General features: G+C 48.1%; 1 protein-coding gene across 3 annotated transcripts in view; it reads left to right on the top strand.

Annotated features, from left to right (window-relative positions):
* The window catches only part of LOC149370465 (uncharacterized), a 73524-nt gene extending 50386 nt beyond the window's left edge, over positions 1-23138 (top strand). The window contains exons 8-12 of one of the 3 annotated variants that reach the window (XM_089561475.1): positions 3039-3194; positions 8827-8982; positions 11127-11282; positions 17461-17616; positions 22814-23138. In XM_089561475.1, coding sequence (XP_089417601.1) covers positions 3039-3194; positions 8827-8982; positions 11127-11282; positions 17461-17616; positions 22814-22946 — 757 coding nt within the window. In that variant the 3' untranslated portion in view covers positions 22947-23138. Of the gene's footprint in view, positions 1-3038; positions 3195-8826; positions 8983-9987; positions 10595-11126; positions 11283-17460; positions 17617-22813 lie in introns of those variants that run through there. The other 2 variants (XM_089561481.1, XM_089561486.1) reach the window with 2 other exon arrangements.
* Positions 23139-26346: the final 3208 nt, after the last annotated feature.

The following is a 26346-nucleotide window of genomic DNA, read 5'->3' as shown; positions in this document are numbered from 1 at the left end:
TAGCCTCTGGTATGCTTTAGAACAAACCTCTTCTATATGTGTGCCCCAATTTAAGTTTTGTGTTATTGTCATTCCTAGATACTTAAACTGAGTTACATTTACCAAACATTTGTCACCAATGACATATGGGAACAAAATAACAGACTTCTTCGTTGTAATGTGCGTGTAAGTTGATTTCGAATAATTTATTTCTATGTTCCATTTTTTGCACCATTAGCTTAAATCCTGTAAGGAGTTGTTAATTCTAAGCTGGTCGTCCTTGTTTCTAACTGTAGAATAAATTAAACAGTCATCTGCGAATAGCTTTAGTCGTACATTTGGTTCCAGAACAGCAGAGATATCATTAATATAGACTAAAAATAACAATGGTCCCAGAACAGAACCCTGCGGAACTCCTGAAAGCACTGCTAGTGGGCTGGACACATGACCATCCACTTTGACCACTTCTTTACGATTTGTTAAATAAGCTTTAATTCATTTCACAATATTCAAATTAATTCCAGCTCTTTCCAGTTTAAAAACTAATTTATTGTGCGGCACTTTATCAAAAGCTTTGGCAAAGTCTACAGCGATTACGTCAATCTGCTGCTTCCCATCAATCGTAATTGCAAAATCATGAATTGTCTCTACAAGTTGTGTAGTGGTGGAAAGGCCTGCTCTAATTCCGTGTTGGTGACGGTAAACTAAACAGCTTGTTTCTAGGTGATGAAAGATGTGCTTCGCTAAATATGTTCCATAAGTTTACAAGAAATCGATGTAAGATATATTGGGCGGTAGTTATTTACAAGTGCTCGGTTTCCCCCGTTAAACACCGGAATTACTAGTGCATTGCGCCAATCTTGTGGTACACAATGGGTGTGCAAAGATTTTTGAAAAATAAGTATAAGGTATCTCGACGCCCACTCGGCATATCTTCGGAGAAACTGGGTTGGTATGTTGTGTGTGGTCCATTGGCCTTCTTAGCATCCAAATTGAGGAGCTGCTGAAATACACCCTCCTGCGTAATTATGACGTCATTCATTTGGCTAGGCAACAGGTGTTCTGAACTAAGGTCTATGTCATCTTGGGTTGTTGCGGGGAATACCGACTGGAAAAACTGATTAAAGTAATCTACTATATGCTCCTTCTTTATCAGTACCTTATTTTCGTGCTTAATGTCCTGTATTCTCTTCCTATCACTAAAGTATCGCCAGAACTTTTGCGGCGACGTTTTGAGGAAGCGGCTCAGCGTTTCATCGAAGAACTTTTTTTTAGCTTCCTTCAGCGCTTGCTTCAGCTCAGCACGAGTCCTTGTAGCCCTTGTAGTCCTTGCAGTCATCGTATGCTTTAGATATCTGCTTGTCAGGAACGTTTCTTTTTCGTTGCCTTCGAGCTATGTTTAAATTTTTCAAGACAGTGTTCCATGAGTACCACCCTTCATGTTCTCTCTCCTACACTACTAATCAGCTTGAAAATTAAGCTGTCGCCAAATTATTTCTGATTGACAAAAAACTAAAGTGCCAGACGACACTTCACAAAATTAAAGTTGCTCTACTTATTGTTCCGTCAGAAAGGAGGTTTATTCCTCAATGCCACAGGTACGTGTCGGTTTCTTAATGGCTACAAAATTACCCCTGGCCTGGTGCTCGGCTTTTGTGAGGTGAAATGCCGACCAAACCATTGCGTTGACAAGTCAGTGATTCGTTCCGCCGTCAAACAACTTGAATCACCCTCGTAATGCAATGTCCACTTGTTGCCCAATTTCAACGTCCTCCCTGCGAGGGAAATTTCACTGTGGAAATCTTGTCCATGTCTGAAGTGTATGTGTGCAGCCGTATCTGGTTTTTATTGAGGTAGGATGCCCAAAGCGTGGCTGCTGCGTTTTTGCTATAGTTTTGTACTTGTCTAAGCTATGGAACAAAAAAAGGAGCGTTTGCCATCTAGTCTAAACAATTACCCAGGCGGGCTCCTACCTGCATGCCAGCATGGTTTCGAATCACGTTCCGACTGGGCAATTTAATCAAGTTTTGCATGGAACAACAGCCATAAACGCCGCACTTTTCCAAGAAATCTTGACTACCCACCCTACGTCTTTCCCTATCCTCTTTCCTCACACTAGACCTGCAACAGTTTTCGATAAGTCCACATCTATTCATTAAAGAACTTCGTCGGCTTTCACAGTTACTCAAAGCCAGATGTTGCGGTGGGGATCGTACCTCACATAGTGTCACTATAACAGAACCTTAGAACGGATCGCTTAACTGTTCCCCGTTTCCAGAGTTGTGCTTTGTACGTGGAGAAGTTTCGAACGGCGACCGACCCCATCTGTATTACAGTAGCAGCTTGCAGCGCAATGCCGCCCAAAAAATAGAACCCCAGTCTTTATTATAGGTCTGCCAAGATTAATTTTATTACGCCTTCATTATTCCCAGCCCAATAGAAAGCACTCAGGAATTCAATCAAGAATTTAACTCTATGTGGTAGGAAAAAAGTGATTCATTTGTGACGTCTCTCAGAGCTACCAGCGTCTGTTGTTTATTGAAATATTTGAAGATATCTGAAGGCGTGTGCACATGTGCTGAGACTAATACTAAAAGGTTTTATTCTTGCAAGTTGTAATAGCCACCGCGATGGCTCAGCGGTTACGGCGCTCGGTTCCTGACCATAAAGACGCGTGTTCGATCCCCGCCGCGGCGGTCGAGTTTCGATGGAGGCGGAATTCTAGAGGCCTGTGTGCTGTGTGATGTCAGGGCAGTTAAGGAACCCCAGGAGGTCTAAATTTCCGGAGCCCCTCACTACGGCGCCCCTCATAGCCTGAGTACCTTTCGGACGTTAAACCCTTAAGACCATAAACCAAGTCGTAATAACTAGTTTTTTTTTATAGCTCCTATAGTTGTAACACAAATTGTGAGACAATGCAGTGGCAACGACACACAGTTCGCGAAACAAAAGAGAACCTCTTCGACGGCTGCCGCCATGCTTTCTGACATTTTACGCCGTGACACTTCATGGTATAATAGACAGTACAATTGACAGGCATCTGTTCCGACCTTCCACAGGTCTTATGAGGATGCTGAATCGCCCGCAGAGGATTCAACTCCGTCCAGGTCCGAAGATTCTAATGCCCAGAAACACCGAGAAGGAAGGAACGAACCGCACTGGTCGCGCAGCACAAGCGGGAAACTAAGAACTATACCGGCCAACACCATTCCCAAGTAAGACTCTTCGATTTCATATCTCGCATGGTAGTTCCGGGCACGACGCCTTGCCCCACTCCCAGTACCTCGTGTCTTTACGCATATCGTGTTGTAAGAAGGCGAGATTACCGTGAAGTACTGCAGCCAGGAATAAGCCAACGTCTGCATGTTTTAAATGCTAGCCTGGTGAACAGTTTTCGAAAAGCCTCTCCTCCTAGTTTTCTTCGTCGTCTGCCATAAGCCTTCATGATTTCTCCGCGCCTGCCATGAGACTGGAAGGGCGCACCTATATCTAGCAACATGCCAAGGAAAATTGCCGCAGCAACTCTTGTTTCGTTGTTTTTAAAGGCGAAGCCTTTAATGCCTAATGCTGTCGTTAGCAATCCGTGTCGGCAGCCGTGTCTGCGTCCGTGTCGACAGATGTGTCCCCAGGCGTACTTTAGTTCGGCTACATGAGTAAAAACATGGGTATTAGCCCATGTTTTTATGTAGAAGATATCACTACCGTAGAAGCAGAGCTTCAACTGCCTGGAACCGAAATCTACAAGGGGGCCTTGATAAGGTGAAGTCGTATAGATTTCTGCATGAGCAACCATCTCGTCGCGGCCGGAGTGATGAAAGACCGCTCCTGGTCAGAAAATACTGCCAATTCAATACGGAGGTTACTGTACGTTCAGCGATGCTCCTGGTATCTTTGATGCCTTCTTTGACTATTATCAGAGGGTCTTTGGGGGTTGTGGGGGCAAAATGGGAGAGCATATTGCAGTTGTTTACTGGAAGCCTTTCTTCGATTTTTCAGTGAGAAGCAGGCTGTAGTGGAGGGACCTCTTTCTCACTTTAGGCGAAATGAAATCTGCATTTAAGATATAGCGCCCGGCGACGCTATAAAGCGCCGGCGCTGAGATCGGTGTTCCAGCGCGCGCTAGAAGAAAATAAAGATGGACAGCGCGTGTCGTCGGAGTTGGAAGGTTGGGACCGGTGTCGGTGGGAATCTGGCGCGCCGAGTACATCGTCACAAGCACAAGAGCGGGCTAATCGGCTGCGTGGACTGACAGAAGCTGTGCTGCGACAGCAGCAGCTGTAACAATATTTGGCGCAGGTGTGACCGTCGACACAACGGTGAGAGCCGGGACGATGGCGGAGGAAGTTGCAGGGCACAATGTCAGGTGCTTGGGTGAAGCGGGATCGACAGTCCGGAGCGGTTGGCCAGGGATGATGCGCGTGTGAGCATGGTCGGCTGTAGGTGGCTGCAAAAAGGTTGTTGCAGTGACAGGCCGTGCAGCTGAGACTGCTACATCAGATGGCTGGCTGGCAGCAAAAGACACAGCTTTTGGATGGACAACTGCCGCACTACTCGGTGTGGGTAGCTCGACCATTCGTTGCCGAAGGTGGCTCAAGTCAGGCACCAAAGCAGACGCTTGCTGCGGCAGTGTCGAGCTGCCAGGGTCAGACTCCGAGAAGCGGTTGACCGTACTGAGGGCTTGGGGTGGGGCCTCTTGGGCAGGCGGTGTGGCCGCCGGGGTAGTGGGGCTGGTATGTGGCATATGCTCCGGTGGCGCCTTCAGCCTCACAGCAGAGGCCTGCAGAGCTGTTGCCGGTAGTGACGAGGTAGATGGAGATGCCGGAAGCCTCGGCACGGAAGCCTCGGCACAACGCCACTGCAGCGCAAGGAGGCAGAGCCAGAGACGCGGGTAGGATAGTAGTGGGAGCAGGACACGAGGCGAAGCTCGTGCGGATCCCACCTGGTGTGGCGTCGAGAGAGACAGCCGGGCTGGAGACGCTGGACTGGAGTGGCGGCGAGGCGGCGAGGGGCTGCTGAGGCGGGCCGGATTCTGATGAAGGCTGCGTGGGCGCGGGCGATGCCGGTGCAGGGCCAGAGGCTGGCGGCGGCGAAAACGGGTCCGCTGCGTCGTAGAGCGGCGGCGGAACGTAGTAGGCGCCGAAGTCCGCCAAGACGGCCGCACGCAGCTCATCGTATTGCCGGCAGCCGAAGGCAGAGTAGGTGAGCCGACGCAGGAGATCGGGCTGGAGGATATCGCAAAGGACTGCGTGTTTAAACGGCTGGATGGTGATGCCGTTTAGGTACATCGCAGGCACCAGTTGGGCGAACCACCCGCCGACGCCTGCAGGCCGGAACACTGGGAGCGGCGGGTCGAAACTTGGGTGCTGCCAGTACGCCATGCTAGGACGCCGCTGGGATAGAAGGCACGGTTCGCCGGGTCACCACTGTTCAGGATTTGCGGGGTCGCAGCGGAGCACCAGAGAGAGACGACCAGCGTGGCAGGCTTCTAGTTCCGGACTGCCCGTGCCGGGCGTGCAAATTTCGCCGTTCCGTCTAGGCGGGGGGCTCTATAGTGCCCGGCGACGCTATAAAGCGCCGGCGCCGAGATCGGCGTTCCAGCGCGCGCTAGAAGAAAATAAAGATGGACAGCGCGTGCTCGGGGCGCACGCCCGGCACGGGCAGTCCGGAACTAGAAGCCTGCCACGCTGGTCGTCTCTCTCTGGTGCTCCGCTGCGACCCCGCAAATCCTCAACAAAGACATAAATCTCCTGGCCCAGATGGTATTACTAGCGAGTTCTATAAAACATTTTCCCTTTGCCTTGCATCTGTTTTTATGGAGGTTTTTGAGTCATCTCATGATCTTGGTTTTTGCCGCCCACTTTCTATTCCTAGCACACTATATTAGTTCCAAAAAGCACAGATACCAATCAGTTGAAAACATTTGGACATTTTTCAATTTCTCTCTCTAATGTAAATTACAAATTTTTTGTTATCTTGCGGTCGTCAGCAGCTCGCCTTAGGTCTACGGTTTGAGAGGCCGCAGTATCCAAACAATATACATATTTTACTTTAGGTATTCTCAGATGAGACTGGCTTATTCGGATTGGCCTCGCAAAGGCTTTTGATAAACTTCGCCATTGTTCCTAGTTTGCGGTCTTGGAGCATGCAAATATTGGTGCGTTTTGCTCAGGGGCATCCGATTGTGCCATAAGGAGTGCTATGCAAGGCTGTTTGTTAACCAGTATCTAAGCCAACCTGTACCACTGAATTCATCTGTTCTCCAATGTTGTCCATTATCACCTTTGTTGTTTGCCCTTATTTTTAACCCCTTTGCCTCAGTATTATCAGTATCCGCGCTTTCCCCCTGGCTGAAAGTGAAATTAACATTTTAACGTATTGTGATGACGTCACCCTCTTTCGTTCAGAAGAGTGTACTAGAGACACTACATTTACACAGCAGTTTTGTCAGGTATCAGGTGAGACTTTGAATTTAGATAAATCCAAAGGATTTTGGTTGGGTCATTAGGCTGCGAGGCCAATTAATTTTGGTGGCATACGCTGGACTGCACTGCCCTACAATGCATAGGGGTTCTTCAGCAACTGGCATCCACAGATAATGTCCATGAGGCAACAAACCCAGGCGTGGATGGATAAGGAACAGTTAATGTTTTCTCGGGCTCAAGTCTGCACTATTTTTTTTTATTCGCGGAACGTATGTCCTGCAGGTTTTGCATTGTGCGAGGAAGAAAGAACACGTGATGACAGAATATTCGACAACGTATTTCTTTCTCTAGAGTCTCGTGGAATAGGCATTGTTTAATCGTGCGTAAGCTTGTCGGGCGTTTTTTCCCCTTTTTTAAGTCCGCAAATCATTTCTTTTTAGTAGCGGTGCTTATTAAGTGCCTTAGTTCTCATTTGGCTTTCTTATTCGCACCGACTGGACAGACTCGGAGGAGACTTTATGGGGATTTCTTTAGTTGCTGACACCTTCAATTTCTTCACTGCGCGCTTTTCTTTAGATTGCCTCTATAGCCTCTCCGGAAGGCAGATGACTAAGGCACTAACTGAGTTTTTCCTTTGCCGTCGTATCGGCAGACGTTTTCAGTTTCTTGGCACTAGTGTTTTAAAACGTGTTAAGCCAATGTACATTTCAACTGCAGCAAACACATTACTCCTTGAACTGCACATAGCAACGTTGCCTGCGAAGGCATGACTTCATGCTAATTAGATTTTTGTGCCATGGATGGTGAATTTCTACCTGCACAATATGCCAGAGACTACTGCCATTACATTGTGCTGTGCAGTGATGCTATGTTCTTTTGCGACTTACTACAGCAAACGCTTATAATGTACACTGAAACCACAACCAACGGTATCGTATTTTTCCTTATTGAGAAAAACAGTGTTCTGCCTTGTGAGCTATTTATGTTGATTGGAATATTTATTCTCTGGAAGAGCCGCATGATGGAGTGCCACTCAGAATAATCAAAATTTAGTTCCGTGAGCGCTGCAATTTGGTGTGGGGAGTATATGCTGCCCTGGAAGAGCCGCCTAGCTGGCTCCCATGTATATATGCATACGAATGTCTCCAAGAAATTTTATATTTCTGAAGGTGGGCCCTGCGGTGGTACCGAGATATGAGAGGCAGATACTGTGTCATTTCCTTTCCTCGGAAACCAATTTATCAGCCAGGTAGCAGTGGCCAGCGCCGCGGATAGCAGCGCCGTCACTTGGCTGCAATCCCGCTCCTGACGCCGTCGCGGCTGCTTGGTTACTTTTGGCAAGGACAGTACGTAGACGTGGGCCCTACGCGGTGGCTTAGTGGTTACGGCGCTCGGCTGCTCACCCGAAAGATGCGGGTTCGATCCCGGCCGCGGTGGCCGAATTTCGATCATGGCGAAATTCTAGAGGCCCGTGTACTGTGTGATGCCAGTGCACTTTAAAGAACCCCAGGTGGTCGAAATTTCCGGAGCCCTCCACTAGGGTGTCCCTCATATCCTGAGTTGCTTTGGGACGTTGAAGTCCAATGAACCAACCTAAAACTTGGGACGAGATTGTGCCTTATGTAACATTCGCTTCTATTACGGCCATTCAAGAAACAACTACATTAACTCCGTTTCACTTAGTATATGGACAGGATGTGGAGACCATGCTCTACGCCGTGCTGCCGTGTGCGGCTGGCGACCAGGCGCTTGCACCCGACGCACAAGAACATGCCAACTACGCTCAGGAAGCTCGCCAACTCGCCCGTACTCGCATTTTGACATTGAAACGGCAAGCAATAGATGCCCGTCGATTAATTGTCCGGCACCGTTACGTCGCGTTCCAGCCCGGTGAACAGGTCTGTGTGTAGACATCTGTCCGCCGCCCAGGCTTGTCCAAAAAACTTGTCCACCGCTACTGTGGACCTTGCAAAGTGTTGCGCCGCCTATCAGATGTTACGAGGTTGTTACTGGCGGTGCTGTGGCAAGTTCCAGTCTTCAGAGCTCGTCTCACTTTGTGCATGTACTTCGCGTGAAGGCATGAAGTCGTATTTCACCCTCTGGAGGCCGTATTTCACCTCATGAACATTTCTTTGCGTAGAATATTTTTAGAGCCACCTGGTGGCTTCAGGTGGAGCCTGATAGATGACGAAGTTGGAGTCTTTCGAGCTCTTGTATTCAGCCCGAGGACATCATCATCATCTTGTATGTGCCATTAGGCCTGAGGACATAATCATCATTTTCCATCTCGGGCTCGTAGAACAGCAACAACAGAAAATAGCTCTTCACCCTGATTCTGTCTTTTTACTTTTTGTGCACTCCCCTGTCTTCGTGACAGCATAATAGACATTGCAAATTCACAGTCATGTATTCCACACCTCTGCAGGTCTCTTGTGGATGTAGAATCGCCCGCAGAGGATTCAAATGCGTCGACGTCCGAAGACTCTATTGCCCGGAAAGATCGAGAGGAAGGCAAAAAAGTGCAGTGTTCTCGCCGCGCAGGCAAGAAACGAAAAACTAGAGCGGCCAACACCACTCAGGGGTAAGACTCTTCGGTTTCACTCGTCACCCAGTATTTCTGCGCACGAGCCCCGCCTCATCCCCAGTACCTCGTGTCTTTACGCATATCGTGTTGTAAGAATGCGAGATTACCGTGAAGTACCGCAGGCAGGGTTAAGCCCACGTCTGTGTGTTTAAATGCCTGCCTGAAGAACATTTTTAGGAAAGCCTGTCCTACTACTTTCCTTTGCCACCTCCTGTTAGCACCTTCCGTGAGAGGGGAAGAGTTCATTTATAACTAGCGGCATGCCAAGGAAAATTGCCGCAGCAGTTCTTATTTCATTTCTCTTCGCGAGGCGGTGCTTCATAGAGCAGCATTCATTCCAGCAGCTGGCGCCAAGATGAAAGCCACGGCTTCTCACTAGTGGCACAAAATCACGACTATAGAGGCGCCTGCGAATGGCTTCCACTAGGTCGCAAGCGAGGTGGCTGTCACTGAAAGCAGGAGGCCCTCCACCAACATGTTGCGCAAATGTAGTTTAGGTTTTTGTAAGCTACTAGCAGAGTTAGCTCTGGGAGAGCTGAGCCGCCACGCCCACAAACGTCGTGCTGCAGTAGTAATTAGCACTGCTAGCACCATAACTGCCGCTGAGCTTACGTACTTCATGTGGTTTTCTTGTTCATTCATGCATATTGTAATCATAAGCACAAATTGCAGAATCAAACAAATTCTGTTTGAGCGCACCGTCTGCACCCTCGCGATGACGGCCGCTACCTCGACTAAGCAGTTTTTAGGCTTACCTCGCAAACCTTAACGTGGAAGCATAGCTTCAAGCGATACGACCAGTTTGTAGACAGGTAGTACACGCCTATGACCCGCGTGAACCAAGGCGTTGTAGGGGAACTATTTTCATTCCTTTGCTCAACGGCCTGTATGAGGCGACCGCATTTCGCGTTCTGTCGGGCAGCGTGAATGTTTTGGAAAGTAGCCCATTCGGCTATGATTGAGAAAATAAACCGATTTTTTTTAAGCATGAAATGCTTTTAGCTCCCGTCGTCGGCAGTATGATGACGTCACGCCAAGACCGAAAGCCAACATCCGGGCACTATTTTCCACTCATCCGAGCACTGAATTCTATTCATCCGGGCACTGAAACGAGAACATCCGGGCACGGTACGAGATTTAACGAGACAAGACGACAGCAAGAGGAGAGCTCCAAGGCGAGAAGGGCTTTTGGCTGAAAAACTGCTTCCGCGCCATCCACAACGATGGCGCTGCGGATCCACACTCACGCATGTAAAAAACCCGCCGCTTGGCATTAAGACGCGCTCCATACACATTCTTGTCAGGTCTGCGTCTCGTCGTGTCCGCGTACGCTTCTGCATCGTCCTGCATTCCAATACCACCACCGTCACAGCTGCTTGCTTAGGCCGAGCAATAGAGCCTGATGAAAGGAGAGGTAGGAAACATCTTGCGGAAAGCGATCGCTTCGCGAGTGATACACCACAGCAGAGGACTGCTCGCCCCTGCCGACAACGCCATGATTATGCGGCCGCTCCCGAAAGCGACAAGGCCGCCACGGTACGCGGCTGCCTGTCTAAGCCAGCTCTATTGCTGGCGATTGCTGCGACGCAACAAGAAGAGTGTGGTGTGGTGTGGTGTGGTGTGGTGTGGTGTGGTGTGGTGTGGTGTGGTGTGGTGTGGTGTGGTGTGGTGTGGTGTGGTGTGGTGCGGTGTGGTTGTGGTGTGGTGTGGTGTGGTGTGGTGTGGTGTGGTGTGGTGTGGTTTGGTGTGGTTTGGTGTGGTTTGGTGTGGTTTGGTGTGGTGTGGTGTGGTGTGGTGTGGCGTGGTGTGGCGTGGTGTGGTGTGGTGTGGTGTGGTGTGGTGTGGTGAACACTAGATGAATTTCAAGATTTTGACTAGTACCATCTACAACCAGTGTGTTTTCCCCGTAAACATTTCATGCTTACTCCACTCTTGGTTACGGGAGAGGCAGAGATTTTTTATAGCGGCTATAGTTGCAACAGAAATTGTGAGACACAATGAAGTGGCAACGACACAGAGTTCGGGAAGCAAAGGAGCACCTCTTCGACGGACGCCGCCATGCTTTCTGACATTTTACACCGAAACACGTCATGGTATAATAGACAGTACAATTGACAGGCTACTGTTCCGGCCTTCCGCAGGTCTCATGAGGATGCTGAATCGCCCGCAGAGGATTCAACACCATCCAGGTCCGAAGACTCTAATGCGCGCAAACATCGCGAAGAAAGGAACGAGCCGCACTGGTCGCGCAGCACAAGCGGGAAACTAAGAACTATAGCGGCCAACACCACTCCCAAGTAAGACTTCGATTACGCATCTCGCATGGTAGTTCTGGGCACGACGCCTTGCCCCACTGCTAGTACCTCGTGTCTTTACTCATATCGTATTGTAAGGAGGCGAGATTACCGTGAAGTACTGCAGGCATGGTTAGGCGAACGTCTGCGTGTTTTAAATGCTAACCTGGTGAACAGTTTTCGGAAAGCCTCTCTTACTAGCTTTCTTTACCCTCTCCCGTTAGCCTTCATGATTTCTCCGCGCCTGCCGTGAGACTGGAAGGGCGCACCTATACGGAGTGTCTAGCGTTCCGTCCAGACGGAACATTTGCTGCTGCTGCAGTTCCGTCCAGACGGAATATTTATTGCAGCTGGAGTTCCGTCCATACAATAGACAGTTTTAGTTTCACGTACGTAGAAGCTTCACGTAAGTAGAGCGCATGCGCAGACCGTGAAGTATCTGCGTGGGTCGCATGGACGTACGTGAGATTCGGATCTTTGCGTTGCGGTCTTCACGTTGCTTGCGTACATGGCGTTGGCAAGATGGCGGCGCCCTGCCCGCCCTCTTCACAACGATAACAGCTTCGTCTCTAATCCCTAGACGTGGTATCGTGCTGTAAACTGCTATATCTGCCTTCACTTGGTCCATTCTTTCTCTCCCATGAAGTTTTAGGTGAGAACTAGCGTTTGTTTTCCAGATAGAAATCCGTTTCAGCAGCTCCTAAGCCTGACGGAGAAGCGTTTGTGGTCGTCATAGCAACGAGTGTGCCGACGGTCTCGCCAGCGAGGAGGCGCTCGTCTCGCGAGACCACGCGAAGCTCAAAACCTCGGGGGACATCGCGAGACCCTCGGTACAGCCAGCGGGAAAAGCAAAACGGTGCACGTTTTGGCTCCATACGCACACGTCGTCGATATGAGAGGGACACCAGCGCGCCTTCGCTTCTCGAAAAGCGATGATGATTTAAATATGCTGCGGGAAGTGAAGTAATGCAATCCCTTTGAAGGTAGCATGCAACATACTGTTCGGTGGAATGAAATCGCTCAACATTTGTCAGAAGAAAGGGGGAATGTATTTACCGCCCGCACTGTAGCTTGGCCTGGCTCCACTCCATGCAGCTCGACTAAACAAAATTAGTTTTCTTTATCTCTACTAGATGGCGCGGCACAACATGCTAGCGCATTTTTTAGGGTCTATGGCCGATCTACACAGTTTGCGTCCCGTACGTGTAGCTAAAACTGTACGAAGCGACACGAGCGTACGCTACGTAGACAGCTCACGTTTACGTACGTGAAGGTTCTACGAACGCAAAACTAAAACCGTCTAATGTCCGTACTGTCCATACTATACAAAATGGGTGATTTCTACCCACATAAAGCATTTTTTTGCCTCTGGGATAACCGCCTGACAAAGCTGTATCCACATGTTCTCTCTACGCATGTACACGGCACCAAAATGTCTGTCCGCGTACTGCGTTTAGTTGCATCCTCGAAGGCATAAGTTCCGTACATGCATGCAGGATCGGGAAAATGACACTGTTAGAAGCAGAGTCCAAACAGTCTTCGCGAAGTGATGTGAAGCCCTGTCGCTGTTTGTGCTGCAAGATGACGTAGCGCGAAAAAGACTATGGCGTACACAAACAGTCAACAAGCATTATGCAAACGCACCAACAAACCCAAGCCAAAACTCGTTCTATTGCCATTTCTCACTGACTGCCTGGAAAATAAAATGATGCAGCAGAATATCCTGTCACACATTAGGCGGAATAAGATTGCCACTGGTTTCTCAATCCCTAACGCCAGCTTTAATTCTGTCTTGACATAACTGTTGTGGCAGATAATGCTGGACGGAACTGTATGGTGTCAGATACAGTTCCGTCTGGACGGAACCCCATCGCTACATGCAGTTTCGTCTGGACGGAACTCAAGCGCAAATTGTAGTTCCGTCTGGATGGAACTCTAGCCACAGCCGCACCTATAACTAGCAACATGCCAAGGAAAATTGCCGCAGCAATTCTTGTTTCATTTTTTTTTTTCACGAGGCGGTACTTTATAGAGCAGTATTCATTCCAGCAGCTGGCGCTATGAGGAAGCTATGGCTCCTTATTAGTGTTGCGAAATCACAACTAGTAAACCAACCGACGTTTCCCAACGAACTCCTCTAGGTTGCCAGCGAGGTGGCTGGCACTGAAATAAAGGAGGCGCTGGGTAAGCCAGTAAAGAACAGTTGCTTTCTAATGGTATACTCATTAAATCCAGAGAAATAAGCTGCTCTCTGCATTACACACGGAATGCCCTGCATCGGTACCCCGCTTTTCCGATGGGCTTCGTCACATTAAGACGAGTTTTATTTTGCCGCCAGTGGCGCTCTTTAAACCCTTCTGACCGAAAGGGTTGTGGCTCCGTTCACCTGCATTGCTTCGGTCTGAGAATAATATAAGCTTTTATTAAATTTTCTTCGGGTGCACTTTGCTCGAGACCTCTGTGTGAGTATGGGCCGCCACCTTTGCTTCGGTCTGAGAATAATATAAACAAGATTTTTATTAAATTTTCTTCAAGTGCCGCCACCTTTGCTTCGGTCTGAGAATAATATAAACAGGTTTTTTATTAAATTATCCTCATGTCCACTTTGCTCGAGGCCTCTGTGTGAGTATGGGCCGTCACCATTGTACGGTGGCCGAGGCAGAGCCTTAGAGATGGCTTCGATCACCTTGTCGGCTTCGCGTGCGCCCACACGCAGCTGCCGGGAGGAAGGCACAGTCCGAGGAGGGACGTACAGTCGACGCATACTCCCCCCCTCAATAGGAGCTGGGGAAGTTGAATAAGTGTCTGCTCTCAGATAAAATCTTTCAACGTTGAGTACCTACCACTTGAGGGACATGGTCTCGCAGTGATCTCTCAGTGTTGTAAAAATCGGACTTATTCAAACAGGCAACAAAAAAACTTGGCTATTCAGGCCTGAGCACGAATCGCGTTTCTGAAGAGACATTACCTTCGTGACCTCGGACGTACTTTAGTTGCGCTACATGAGTTAGTTCTTACAGTACCGTAAAAGCAGAGTTTCAACTGCCTGGAACCGAAAGATACTAGGGGGCCTTGATAAGGTGATGTCGCATAGATTTCTGCGTGAGAAACAATCTCGTCGCGTTCTGAGTGATGAAAGACCGCTCGTGGTCAGAAAATATTGGCGATTCAATATGGAGGTTGTACGGTCAGCGATGCTCCTGGTATCCTTGATGCCTTCTTTGACTATTATCAGAGGCTCTTTGGTGGTTGTGGGGGCAAAATCGGAGAGCATATTGCAGTTGCTTACTCGAAGCCTTTCTTCGACTTTTCAGTGAGAAGCAGGCTGTAGTGGAGGGACCTCTCTTTCACTTTAGGCGAAATAAAATCTGCATTTAAGAAATAAATCCCTTGGCCCAGATGGTATTACTAGCGAGTTCTATAAAACATTTTCCCCTTGCCTTGCATCTGTTTTTATGGAGGTTTTTGAGTCATCTTATGATCTTGGTTTTTGCCGCCCACTTTCTATTCCTAGCATACATATCAGTTTCAAAAAGCACAGATACTAACCAGTTGAAAACAGTTGAAGGACATTTTTAGTTTCTCTCTCTAATGTAAATTACAATTTTTTTGGTATCTTGCGGTCGTCAGCAGCACGCATCAGGTCTGCGGTTTGAGGGGCCGCAGTATCCAAAGAATTATACATATTTTACTTTAGGTATTCTCAGATGAGACTTTACTAAGATTGGCCTTGCAAAGGCTTTTGATAAAGTTCGACATTATTCCTAGTTTGCGGTCTTGGAGCATGGAAATATTGGTGCGTTTTGCTCAGGGGCATCCGATTGTGCCATAAGGAGTGCTATGCAAAGCTTACTGTTAACCAGGATCGAAGTCAACCTATACCACTGAATTCATCTGTTCTCCAATGTTATCCATTATCACCTTTGTTGTTTTCCCTTATTTTTAACCCCTTTGTCTCAATATTATTAGTATCCGCGCTTTCTTCCTGGCTGAATGTGAAATTAACATTTTAGCGTATTGTGATGACGTCGCCCTCTTTCGGTCAGAAGAGTGTACTAGAGGCACTACATTTACTCAACAGTTTTGTGAGGTCATTAGGGTGCGAAGCCAAATCATTTTGGCGGCATACGCTGGACTGCAGCGCCCTACAACGCATAGCGGTTCCTCAGCAACTGGCATCCACAGATAATGTCCATGAGGCAACAAACCCAGGTGTGGATGGATAAGGAACAGTTAATGTTTGCTCGGGCTCAAGTCTGCAATATTTTTTTTTATTCGCGGAACGTATGCCCTGCAGGTTTTACATTGTGCGAGGAGGAAAGAACAGGTTATCACAGAATATTCGCTACGTTCGTATGCTCCCAATTGAATCGCATGCGTTATGACAACGTATTTCTTTCTCTACAGTCTGGTGTAATAGGCATTGTTTAATCGTGTGTAAGCTTGTCTCACGTTTTTTCCCCTTTTTCAAGTCCGCAAATCGTTTCTTTTTAGTATTTGTGCTTATTTGTGCCTTAGTTCTAATTTGCTTTTCTTATTCGCAGCGAATGTATAGACTCGTTAGGAGCATTTATGGGGATTCCTTAAGTTGCTGACACCTTCAATTTCTTCACAGCGCGCTTTTCTTTAGATTTCCTCTATAGCCTCTCCAGAAGGCAGATGACTCATGCACTTACTGAGTATTTGTTTCCTATGCCGTTGTACCGGCAAAATTTTCGGGAGTTTCTTGAAGGCAGTGTTTTAAAACATGCTAAGCGAATGTACAGTCGGGGACAAAAGTCTCCGGACCACTTGTTCCTCAAACGAAGCTTATAGATCTACTATCAGACATCGGCTGGGGGACCGCACTTGGGGAGATGAAAGAACAAAAATTTAACTTTTACATCCACAAGTGTGGTCACCAGCCGCCGACTAATAGCAGAGCTATCGGCGTCGTTAGAGGAACACGTGGTCCGGAGACTTTTGTCCCCGACTGTACATTTCATCTGCTGCAAACCCGTTCCTTCCTAAACTGCACATATCAACGTTGCCCGTCAAGGCATGACTCCACGCCAAGAAGATTTTTGTACCATGGATGGTGGACTGCCACCTGTACAATACGCCACAGACAACTGACCATTGTTTTATCCTGTGCAGTGATGCCATGTTCTTCTGCGACTTATTACAGCAAACGTTTATCAAGCACTTTGAAACCACAACCAACAGTATCGATTTTTGCTTACTGAGAAAAGCAGTGTTGTGCCTTGTGAGCTATTTATGTTCATTGGACTATTTGATCTCCGGAAGAGCCCCATGATGGAGCTCCACGCAGAATCACCACGATAATCAAAAATGAATTCCGTGAGCAGTGCAATTTGGTGAGGGGAGTACATGCTGCCCTGGAAGAGCCGCCTAGCTGGCTCCCCTGTATAGATGCATATGTTTGCCTCCAAGAATTTTTATATTTTGGGAAGGTGGGACCTGCGGTGGTATCGCGAGCTCGTATTACGCAGCCTGGTGTTTTATGGCATCAGAACATTCAGATTTCCCTTTTCGGCAATTGTTTTCTGCAGTCAAAGTGTCTCAGGTTCAACTCGTCTGAACCTGATTATACGGAGAGAAAGCTCACTTAAGCATTCTCAGCACTGCAAAGCGTCTGCAACGTAGCGTCCAGTAATGCACGCTTATACTGCTAGGCCGAAGGAAGTCACGTGGTACGCGCATAGTTGGCGGGTCGCCGCAGCAGCGAGTCACGTGGCGTGTCACGTGGCTGCCACACCTGCGGCGCCCCCCTGTTCGCTAAGAACCTTTCCTCGCTCTGTACGCTCGACGGATTACTCAACAAGACAAGCGCTGGCAGCACTGACCGTGCCTATCTTCTGGTCATCCCTGCAGATCTGCGCGATGAAATCCTAGATTTCCATGATAAGCCCAGCTCTGGTCACTTGTGCTTTGCACGCACTCTTGCACTCCTGCCGGTGTGCGCAAGGCGTACTACAGACCCAAACTTCCTGCCACCGTCCATCGATAAGTTGGAGACTGAGGACATAATCATCATCTTCGATCTCGGACTTGTAGGGCAACAACAACCGAAGAACAGCGCTTCAATTTGTTTCTGTCCATTTTTATGTGCACTCCCCTATTTTTGTGACAGTACAATACACATTGCTAATTGACAGTCATGTATTCCACACGTCTGCAGGTCTCTTGTGGATGTAGAATCGCCTACAGAGGATTCAAATGCGTCGTTGTCCGAAGACTCGAATGCTCAGAAACATCGAGAGGAAAGCAAGAAAGCGCAGCGTTCTCGCCGCGCAGGCGGGAAACGAAGTACCAGAGCGGCCAACACCACTCCGGGGTAAGACTCTGCGGTTTCGCTTGTCACCCGATAGTTCTGCGCACGAGCAGCGCCTCATCCCCAGGACATCGTGTCTTTACGCATATCGTGTTGTAAGAAGGCGACATTACCATGAAGTACCGCAGGCAGGTTCAAGCCAACGTCTCAGTGTTTTAAGTTCCAGCCTGAAGAACAGTTTTCGGAAAGCCTGGCCGGCTACTTTTTTTTGCCACCTCCTGTTAGCCTTCAGATTCCGCCACACCTGTCCTGACAGGGGAAGAGTTCAATTATAACTAGTGACACGCCAAGGAAAATTGCCGCAGCAGTTCTTGTTTCGTTTCTATTCGCGAGGCGGTGGTTTATAGAGCACCATTCATTCCAGCAGCTGGCGCCAAGACGAAAGCCACGGCTTCTGATTAGTTGGTTGGTTGGTTTATTGTGGTTTAACGTCCCAAAGCAACTGAACCTATGAGGGACGCCGCAACTCTCTTGTATCATAAAAATTTTGATATAAATATTGTCCTGCCAGTCGATTCAAACTCAAGACATCCTTATCGCTTGAATAGAAGTTGCCATCCTTTCGAAGTGAGCAGCAGTCTTGTCCATAGCCTCTCGGATCCGCACCCAAAAATCTTTGTCGACGCGTGCAATTTATTTGCTAAATTAGGTGGTCGTGTGACATCTGTATTTCGTTTCGGAGTCTTTTCTAGCTTATAAAAGCTGCATTTTCAGTCCGAATGGTCTTTTTGTTTTCGTTAGAATTCTGTAGTCAGTCGTTGTAGGCAAACTTCGTTTTGTCCTCCGTCTTCCTTTAAGAGCAGATTGCGGAAGTCACAATCGAAACCACGTGCCGACAGAAGAGAGAGGAGGAATAATTGGTAGAGGCATGGCGCAAAACAGCGTGGTGACACTAGCTTGCGCAACATATGTCGCAGGCGTTGCTGTTGCGACTGAAAGACATGAAAAAATGGCCTGGCTTAGCTGATGGTTAAGCCTAGGATGCGAAGCATAGTTTTGCGGTCTGGCAAGCCGCCCTCTCCCTGGCCGACATCTCGCTGTTCAACTGACTCAACGAGTGCGTCGCCTTTTGCGTGACGTCAGTATCTCCTAGCAGTAGGAGCGGGAGTTAGGCCGCCGGCGGAGGCTGCGCGTCCGCAAGCGAGCGCACGAGGTCCCAGCTTTCACAGCTCTTGTGACGTCATATCACGTGGTGCGCCGATGAAGGTCAAGTGGTAGCTACGCGGCCGTGCGCGGCGCAGCAAGGAAGAGCTCGGTTGTGCGAGTAATATGCTTCGCATAAAAGAAAGTGTACGGGCCTGCCCACTGGCTCGAGCCGAGTCACAATCGCTGCCATATGCAGAGAGAGGAGAGTAGAAAGACAGATTGAAAAAACAGACGGGCGTCCGTCGCAACAACTCCGCTCCAGCGCCGGCTTTAACAGTGGGAAAACATAAACATCAAACAGGAGAGCCGTCTCAGGCACCCGAGCCCGTCTTTTATTTTTTGTTAATGAATTTAGCTTGCTCACTATAATACAGGAGGTTGAAGAAAACATAAACTTCAAACAGAAGAGTCGTCTACAGCGCCCGTCTTTTATTTTTTCTTGACTAACAAGTTTAGCTTGCGCACGATACGACTGGGAGGTTGAAACTGCGCAGCGCAGCAAAGAGCTCCGAGGCCTGGGAGCATTTTTCTGCTATCACTTCACCCCCCAGGTGCTATCAACAAGGGATGAGGCGTCACTTCACCAGTAATTAAGAGCGACAAAAAGCAAAATTTACGGACGACGCTTAAGACTACTTATGTGTTTTTAGTGCGACAGCATTGTTCTCATTTCTTATCATTTTTATTTTCTATTATGCCAGTATAGAGTCTTAACGCAACGCATATACTAGGTTCACCTCTGCTCGCCAAGAAGCAGCGTGAGTTTGTGGCCTATGGCTTGCGTACACACAATCTGGAAGTCCTAGGTTCGATGCTCCGCACCTTCAGAAGAGATCTTTTTGTTGGGTACCGCTGTGCATGGGTAGGAACGAAAAAATACTGGCTTTCTGATTGTTGCGTCGCAGCACTTATTCACGTGAATACAAACTGCAAAGGTATAAATGACAGATGTTAATCGCACAAAGGACCAGGCTCTTTGAGACTATTCTAAGGTGTTTCTAAGGGATGGGCGCTTCCTTGAATTCTCACACCCGTATTTCCCCCTTATTTTCAGGACGTTTTGAAGAGAAATGTAGAACTGTTGATGAAATGTTTCTGATTTCAGCGCGTTGGACAGTAACGATCGAAAGATGGAATGGAATTGTGTCGAGCGATTCCTTTAAGGGACAGCGTATTCGTTCGATGTAGTACTGCTTGCGGGAGCCCTTACTTCAAGAACGGCTGCCTTTCCTCGGCTTACTTGTTAGCATTAAATATTCAATTGTATTGACAATATACGTCATGCTATAACGAAAAGGAGCTTATAAAAGCTCCTGAAAGCAATATACAGGAGGGTGCTGTAATGTCCTCACGCCATACTTTTTAATTTCCGTAATAGCGAAGGAGGTGGAGGAATCCCGACATAGTTGCAGACACCAGATGCAGGTCCCCTCAGCATGCAGTGCAAAAATAAATTGGCATTGTTCTGGACTTAGTCGAAAGTCAGTGTATAGAACATTGTTAGATAAAATTAGGATTGTGATTGACTGGTCTATAGACAGTAGACTATCTATAGTGTACAGTCTATGGACAGTCTATAGACCGTCTATAGACGAAAGGAAACTGAAGCAGCTATAGACCGTAGTCTATAGATAGTCTATAGACCGTCTATAGACGAAAACAAACTGAGGCAGCTATAGACCTTAGTCAATAGACAGTCTATAGCCATCTATAGACGAAAGAAAATTGAGTCAGCTATAGACTTTAGTCTGCAGAACGTCTATAGACAAAAAGAAATTGAGGCAGCTATAGACCTTGGTCTATAGAGAGTCTATAGACGAAAGGAAACTGTGCCAACTATAGACCTTAGTCTATAAAGAGTCTATAGACCGTCTAGAGATGAAAGGAAATTAAGGCGGCTATAGACCTTTGTCTATAGCCAGTCTATAGACCGTCTATAGACGAAAGGAAATTGAAGCAGTTATAGTAGACCTTAGTTTATAGCGACTCTATAGACCGTCTATAGATAATTTAACAAAACTTCTGTTTGGGCTAGATGGTGCATAGCTTATTTTGAAACGAATTCAAGCGCACAACAACACGCACACAAAAGAGGAAAGACACAGGACAGGCGCTATAGCGCCTGTCCTGTGTCTTTCCTCTCTTGTGTGCGTGTTGTTGTGCGCTTCCTGTCCTGTGTCTTTCCTCTCTTGTGTGCGTGTTGTTGTGCGCTTGAATTCGTTTCAAAATAACCGTCTATAGATGAAAGGAAATTAAGGCAGCTATAGACCTTAGTCTATTGCGAGTCTATAGACCGTCTATAGAGGAAAGAAAATTGAAGCAGTCATAGACCTTAGTCTATAGCGACTCTATAGACCATCTATAGACGAAAGGAAAGTGAGGTAGTTATAGACTTTAGTCTATAGAGAGTCTATAGACAGCTAAAGACGAAAGGAAATTGAGGCAGCTATAGACCGTCTATAGACAAAAGGAAATTGAGACAGCTTTAGATCTTAGTCTATAGAGAGTATATAGACCGTCTATAGACAAAAGGAAATTGAGTTACCTATAGACTTTAGTCTAAATAGTGTCTATAGATCGTCTATAGACAAAAAGAAATTGAGGCAGCTATAGACTTGAGTCTAGAGAGAGTCTACAGACAGTCTATAGACGAAAGGAAATCGAGGCAGCTATAGAACTTAGTCTATAGATTTTCTATAGACTGTCTATATACAAAAGGAAAAGTCTAAAGGATGGCTATACAGTCTATAAAAAGTCTACAGAAAGTCTATAGACCATTTTTATAAGGGTGATGTCGTCTGGTATTTTTGGTCCACTGCTGCTGGTCAACGCCGACGCCGGGTTTAGTTGCCGATGAGCCACATGATGCTTTCGCATTGAAACACAATTGCATGACGCCACAACAAACACCCGCGGCTTGACAGCGGTGCAGCTGGGGAGGAAGATCCAAGGACACTTATAAGCTCCTCCTTAAGGGTACGACGCGACAGCTTTTGTGGGTTAACGCTTAGTAATTGGTCATTCCCGTATTTACATTCATTGATCCCTGGGAGTCCTCGTGCTGCTACTGGCGCAGTGGTGCGGCGTTTCAACGATGGCCCTGCGAGGGCATGTGCTGCCACCTGGGGGGCTTGCGCGACCCAGATTGCGACACCAGGCAGCTTCTCGCGACCAATCATACATTTAACTGCTACGTGCCGTGGTGGGTAGGCAGTGATGACGCCACAAGGCCACGTGACCCAAGTTGCTTCTCTGGGAATTTTTCGCTCCAACGCCGACGAAGCCGAATTTTGTCCACAACTGCAGCCTTCCGCAACGGGGGAAGGCTATCGTGTTAAAACATGACCGGAAGTGGGCGCTTTTATGACGTGCCCTTCAGAAGACGAAAGTTTTTTTTTTTCATCGCGAAGCTCCCGCTCTCCGCTAGAACTTGCAGCCGGACGCGCATGCGAGGCTCCGCGGGGAAAGCAACCGTGGGGGAGGGTCAGGCACACTATTTTTCCTCCCCTTGCGGGCTTATCCACCGACTCAGGTGCTCCATCGTCTTTCAGGACCTACTGACGAAAACCTTCCATGTGCGTCCAAAAAGAGTCCAGAGGACAGCGATTGTGGAGGATTGATTGATTGGTTAAAAACATCTTTATTCAGTATTCTCAGAACATGTGGGTGGGCCGCCTAGTCCGGTAGTCCACTGGCTGCTGCTGCTGCGCTGGCCCTCTCCACCAGCCAGGGCTGACGGTCAGGATCATCGCTGAGCAGAATAGCCTCCCACTGCTCCTCCAAGGGTTGGGAATGGGGTCAACTAAGGCATTAAATTGGCATGCCCACACCATATGGTAGAGGTTAGCTACCTCTCCACTACTGCGCGTAGCTCAAAATAATATTTTGCTTCCACTCGCCCCAAAGCCTTTATCCGCTTCCAACACTTGCTGGATGTTACCTAGGTTGTTCGGTTTCCAGTATAAAGTGCAGGCTGGTTTTGGAAGATTGGGCAATGGTTTGAAGGCATAAGCAACATCTCCGCGTTGCTGTCATGTTTCTCGGTCTTGCGCAGGTCTAACGATGGCGAATCACCCGCAGAGGATTCCACTTCATCCAAGCCCCCTGACAGCGAAGTAGAGAGCGGCCAAGGTGACGGAAAAGAGCCCCAGCGCGTCCTTAGGGACAGAGAGAAAAAAATTGCTTAAAGCTGTAAAAGCAATTCACAAGGAAGGCTCTTCGAGTTTACATGTGACGTGGGAGGCTTGCACAAGATGCTCTGAGGCGTGCCCAGTCATTATTGACTGGTGGCACGTTATACGGAGACGCCACTACTGTGAAGCATGATCTAACGCGTCAGTAAAATTACTGGAATAAAGTTACTGGATTTTGTTTGGCAATTTTCAAAGTTTTTTCATTCGCCAGTAATGCATACAGATTTATATTCTGACCTGCCTTAACCTAGTTCTCTTATTTCACAATGTTCATTGATTTCCCGCTTGGCGGTGCATGACACACCTCTTGTTGACCGCGATGAATAAACGACACATATACTCTTAGGAGAGCAAAGAACAGCTTTATGAACAAATTTCCCAAAATACACAGGCACACTTGATTACTTTGTGTGTTGACAAAGTCAAAGCGTTAGAGAACGGTGCACGCCTTGCATCGGGACGCGCAGGTGACCGTTCCAGCATTCGAAATGGACCGAGAAAATTGCTTTTTTTCCTCATATTTCAGTGGAATTTCCCAAGGCGGAGCATATGCATTTGAAATAAAAGAGTAATGAATCATTAGCATTCACCCAGGCGCAACCATACGGCGGGAAAGGAAAGCTGTGCGGATTGAACACAGTGAGCAACGCGAAACTCCATCCACATTTTGAGGCCCGTCGAGTGGAGCAGCGTGCATTCTTCGACGTGGGGCGCCAGCTGAAAGTCATTGGAGCAACATAATGACTGACAAAAATTTTGAAGTTGTGTCATTTATTTATAATTATACATATAATGAAAGTGCGTTTCGTTGCCTTCCGCAGGGGTAAGGTTGAAGAATATAGGCACTTCTAAAAGTGTTTGTTACGTCTTTAGTTGTGCATGTAATAGGCTGAAACCTTGGTGCAGAAATGAGGGACTCTGTATATATATAGTGCTACGGGCTTGAAGAAGAGCTAGGAAGAACAAGGTGGAGAAAGGACGCAGAGGAAGTTGGAATGTTTTTCACCGCCTATGTCTTGGTCACCCCAGTGTGGGTATCTGCCATTTTATTTAAGGCCAACCAACCAAGCATTGCACGCTTCTTCCTGCTCGCCGATCAAACAACTCGCCGCTGGCCTGTTGAACCGGCTAGAACGCCTCGGCTGTGAGATTACAGCCGCAACATTGTGGTGGAGGAGCTCGGTAACGATCTCAGTTACAAAACGGCGGAGCTGCAACTGGAGCCCCGCCGGCGTCGTCGCCATGCCGGCCTGGAACTCCTGAGCGGTTTCATGCAACCTGCCAAGAACCCATACGCAGCACGAAGTGACGCTGCGGTACAATCTGGAGACCGGCCTGTGGACACAGTGGCCAGTTCCTCGCAGCACAATCGGGAGCCTCGCAGTTTCGCCGAAGCAGCAGGCGATAAGTGGTTGACCCATTATCAAAGGGTGAGCCGCTATAACCGGGGGGATGCCGCCGCTCAGCTTGCCAACGTGGTTTTCTTTCTGACCCATACTGCTTTGGTCTGGTTTGAGAACCACGAGGACTCCCTAACCACCTGGGACCGCTTCGTAACCGAATTCCGGCAGCGCTTTGGAGGCTGCCTCGCGTGCCGCAAGTGGGCCGAACAAACCCTTGCACACAGGGCTTAGTTAGCGGGAGAAACTTGCTCAACCTAGATAGAGGAAGTCCTCAAGTTATGCAAGGCAGCATATGCTTATATGACCAAGGACGATAAAGTAGGCCACCTTCAGAAGGGCATTTCAAAAGATGTGTACAATTTTCTGACCGCGAAAGATGACCTGGGAGCCGTCTCGGACGTCATTCGGCTCCTCCGCACATTCAAGGTTTTGAAGACTTGTCGTATTAGCCCCACTTTTTGGCGGCGGGCCAGCGACCCAACTGTGGCTATCGTCGAAGAGCGCCTTAGGGATCTCGCAATGACGATGGGCAGATCGTTCATGAGGAACTTTGCGATTCGAGCCCCATGCACGGTGTACACTATCCGTGCCATCTGGCGTTCCCATTTATCAAGGGTCCCCATCCATAGTACCATCGATGCCCGGGCTAAGTTCAGTAAATACTGCACACGCGTCCAGGTTCGGTGGCGCTAGTCATCCCTCTGACTCCTCCTGAACACGAAACTACGAGCTACAGTTCGTTCTTCCTCCTCTATGCCCTCTCTCCACGACACACCATGGATACTATACTCCCGTTCTACACTGACGGTGACCCTGGCAGCGCTGAGATTCTCTTCAATGCTGAGGAAGCCCGCCAACTAGCCCGCCTGAGAACTCTCCCCTCACAAGAGCGCTCCAAAGCCCGCTACGACGACCGTCATCGCCAAGTCACCTGCCTTCCGGGCGAGTTGGTCTGGATTTGGCATCCTCTCGGGAAGCGTGGCTTCAACCTGAAACTGCTCGCGAACTATACTGGTCCCTATGCAATATTGGAGCGACTCGGTGACCTCAATTACAGGACTGCGCGCGTCCCTAGAAGCGGCCGACGTTCTGCCCGCACAGAATATACCTATGTCGCGCGGCTGAAACAATATCCCCGTGCCGATGGCTGACTCACCCAGCGGGCTTCGCCTGCGACGGAGGAAGTGCTACGGGCTTGAAGAAGAGCTTGGAAAAGCAAGGTGGAGAAAGGAAGCAGTTGGAGTGTTGTGCCCCGTTGGACGCTGCTTACCGCTCGCCGACTGAATCGCTGGCCGCTGGCCTTTGCACCAGCTAGAACGCCTCGACTGTGAGAGTATAGCCGTGTCAATATATTTCTATCGAAATTTATTTCTTGGCAGCTGATTGATCATATAAGATAAAGTCACCAGAAATTGAAAAACATTCAACGTCTTGAGACCAATAACACCAGTATTCTTGAAGCTGTAAATAAGGTTCTTCTCATTCATATCAGCCTAAAAACTGATATAGATCAATTGAGCAAACGCGTTCATGATCTTGAAGCAAAGGTTGTGTCTCTTTCTTCGCAGCAGCCTCCAAGCGACGGTAATGGTAATTTGTCGAAATTGGAGCAAAAAATTGATTATCTTGAAAACAATTCCCGGCGGTCTAATTTGCTATTCTATGGCATCAAGGATACTGATAAATCTGAATCTTGGGAAACTTCTGAACAGCTCGTGACTGATTTCTGCAGTCGCGAACTCGAAATCACTGTTGGTTCAATTCAGCGTGCTCATCGCCTAGGGCGTCATTCCTCAGATAAGACGCGGCCCATCATCGCTAAATTTAACAGCAGTAAAGAAATTGAAAACGTTCTCAGCAATGGGCACAAGTTAAAAGATTCGGGCTTTAGTGTTTCTCGTGATTATTCTGCTGCCGTTCGCGAAAAGCGCAGGAACTTGCTGAATTTTTGTAAAGAAGTAAAGAAAGAGGGGGACAAAACTGAGCTTGTG

This window comes from Amblyomma mixtum, chromosome 1 (assembly GCF_055824585.1).
Source record: "Amblyomma mixtum isolate Tamu chromosome 1, ASM5582458v1, whole genome shotgun sequence".
Lineage (NCBI taxonomy): Eukaryota > Metazoa > Arthropoda > Arachnida > Ixodida > Ixodidae > Amblyomma > Amblyomma mixtum.
Note: the sequence above shows the minus strand (reverse complement) of the source record. Positions and strands in the feature narration are given on the sequence as shown.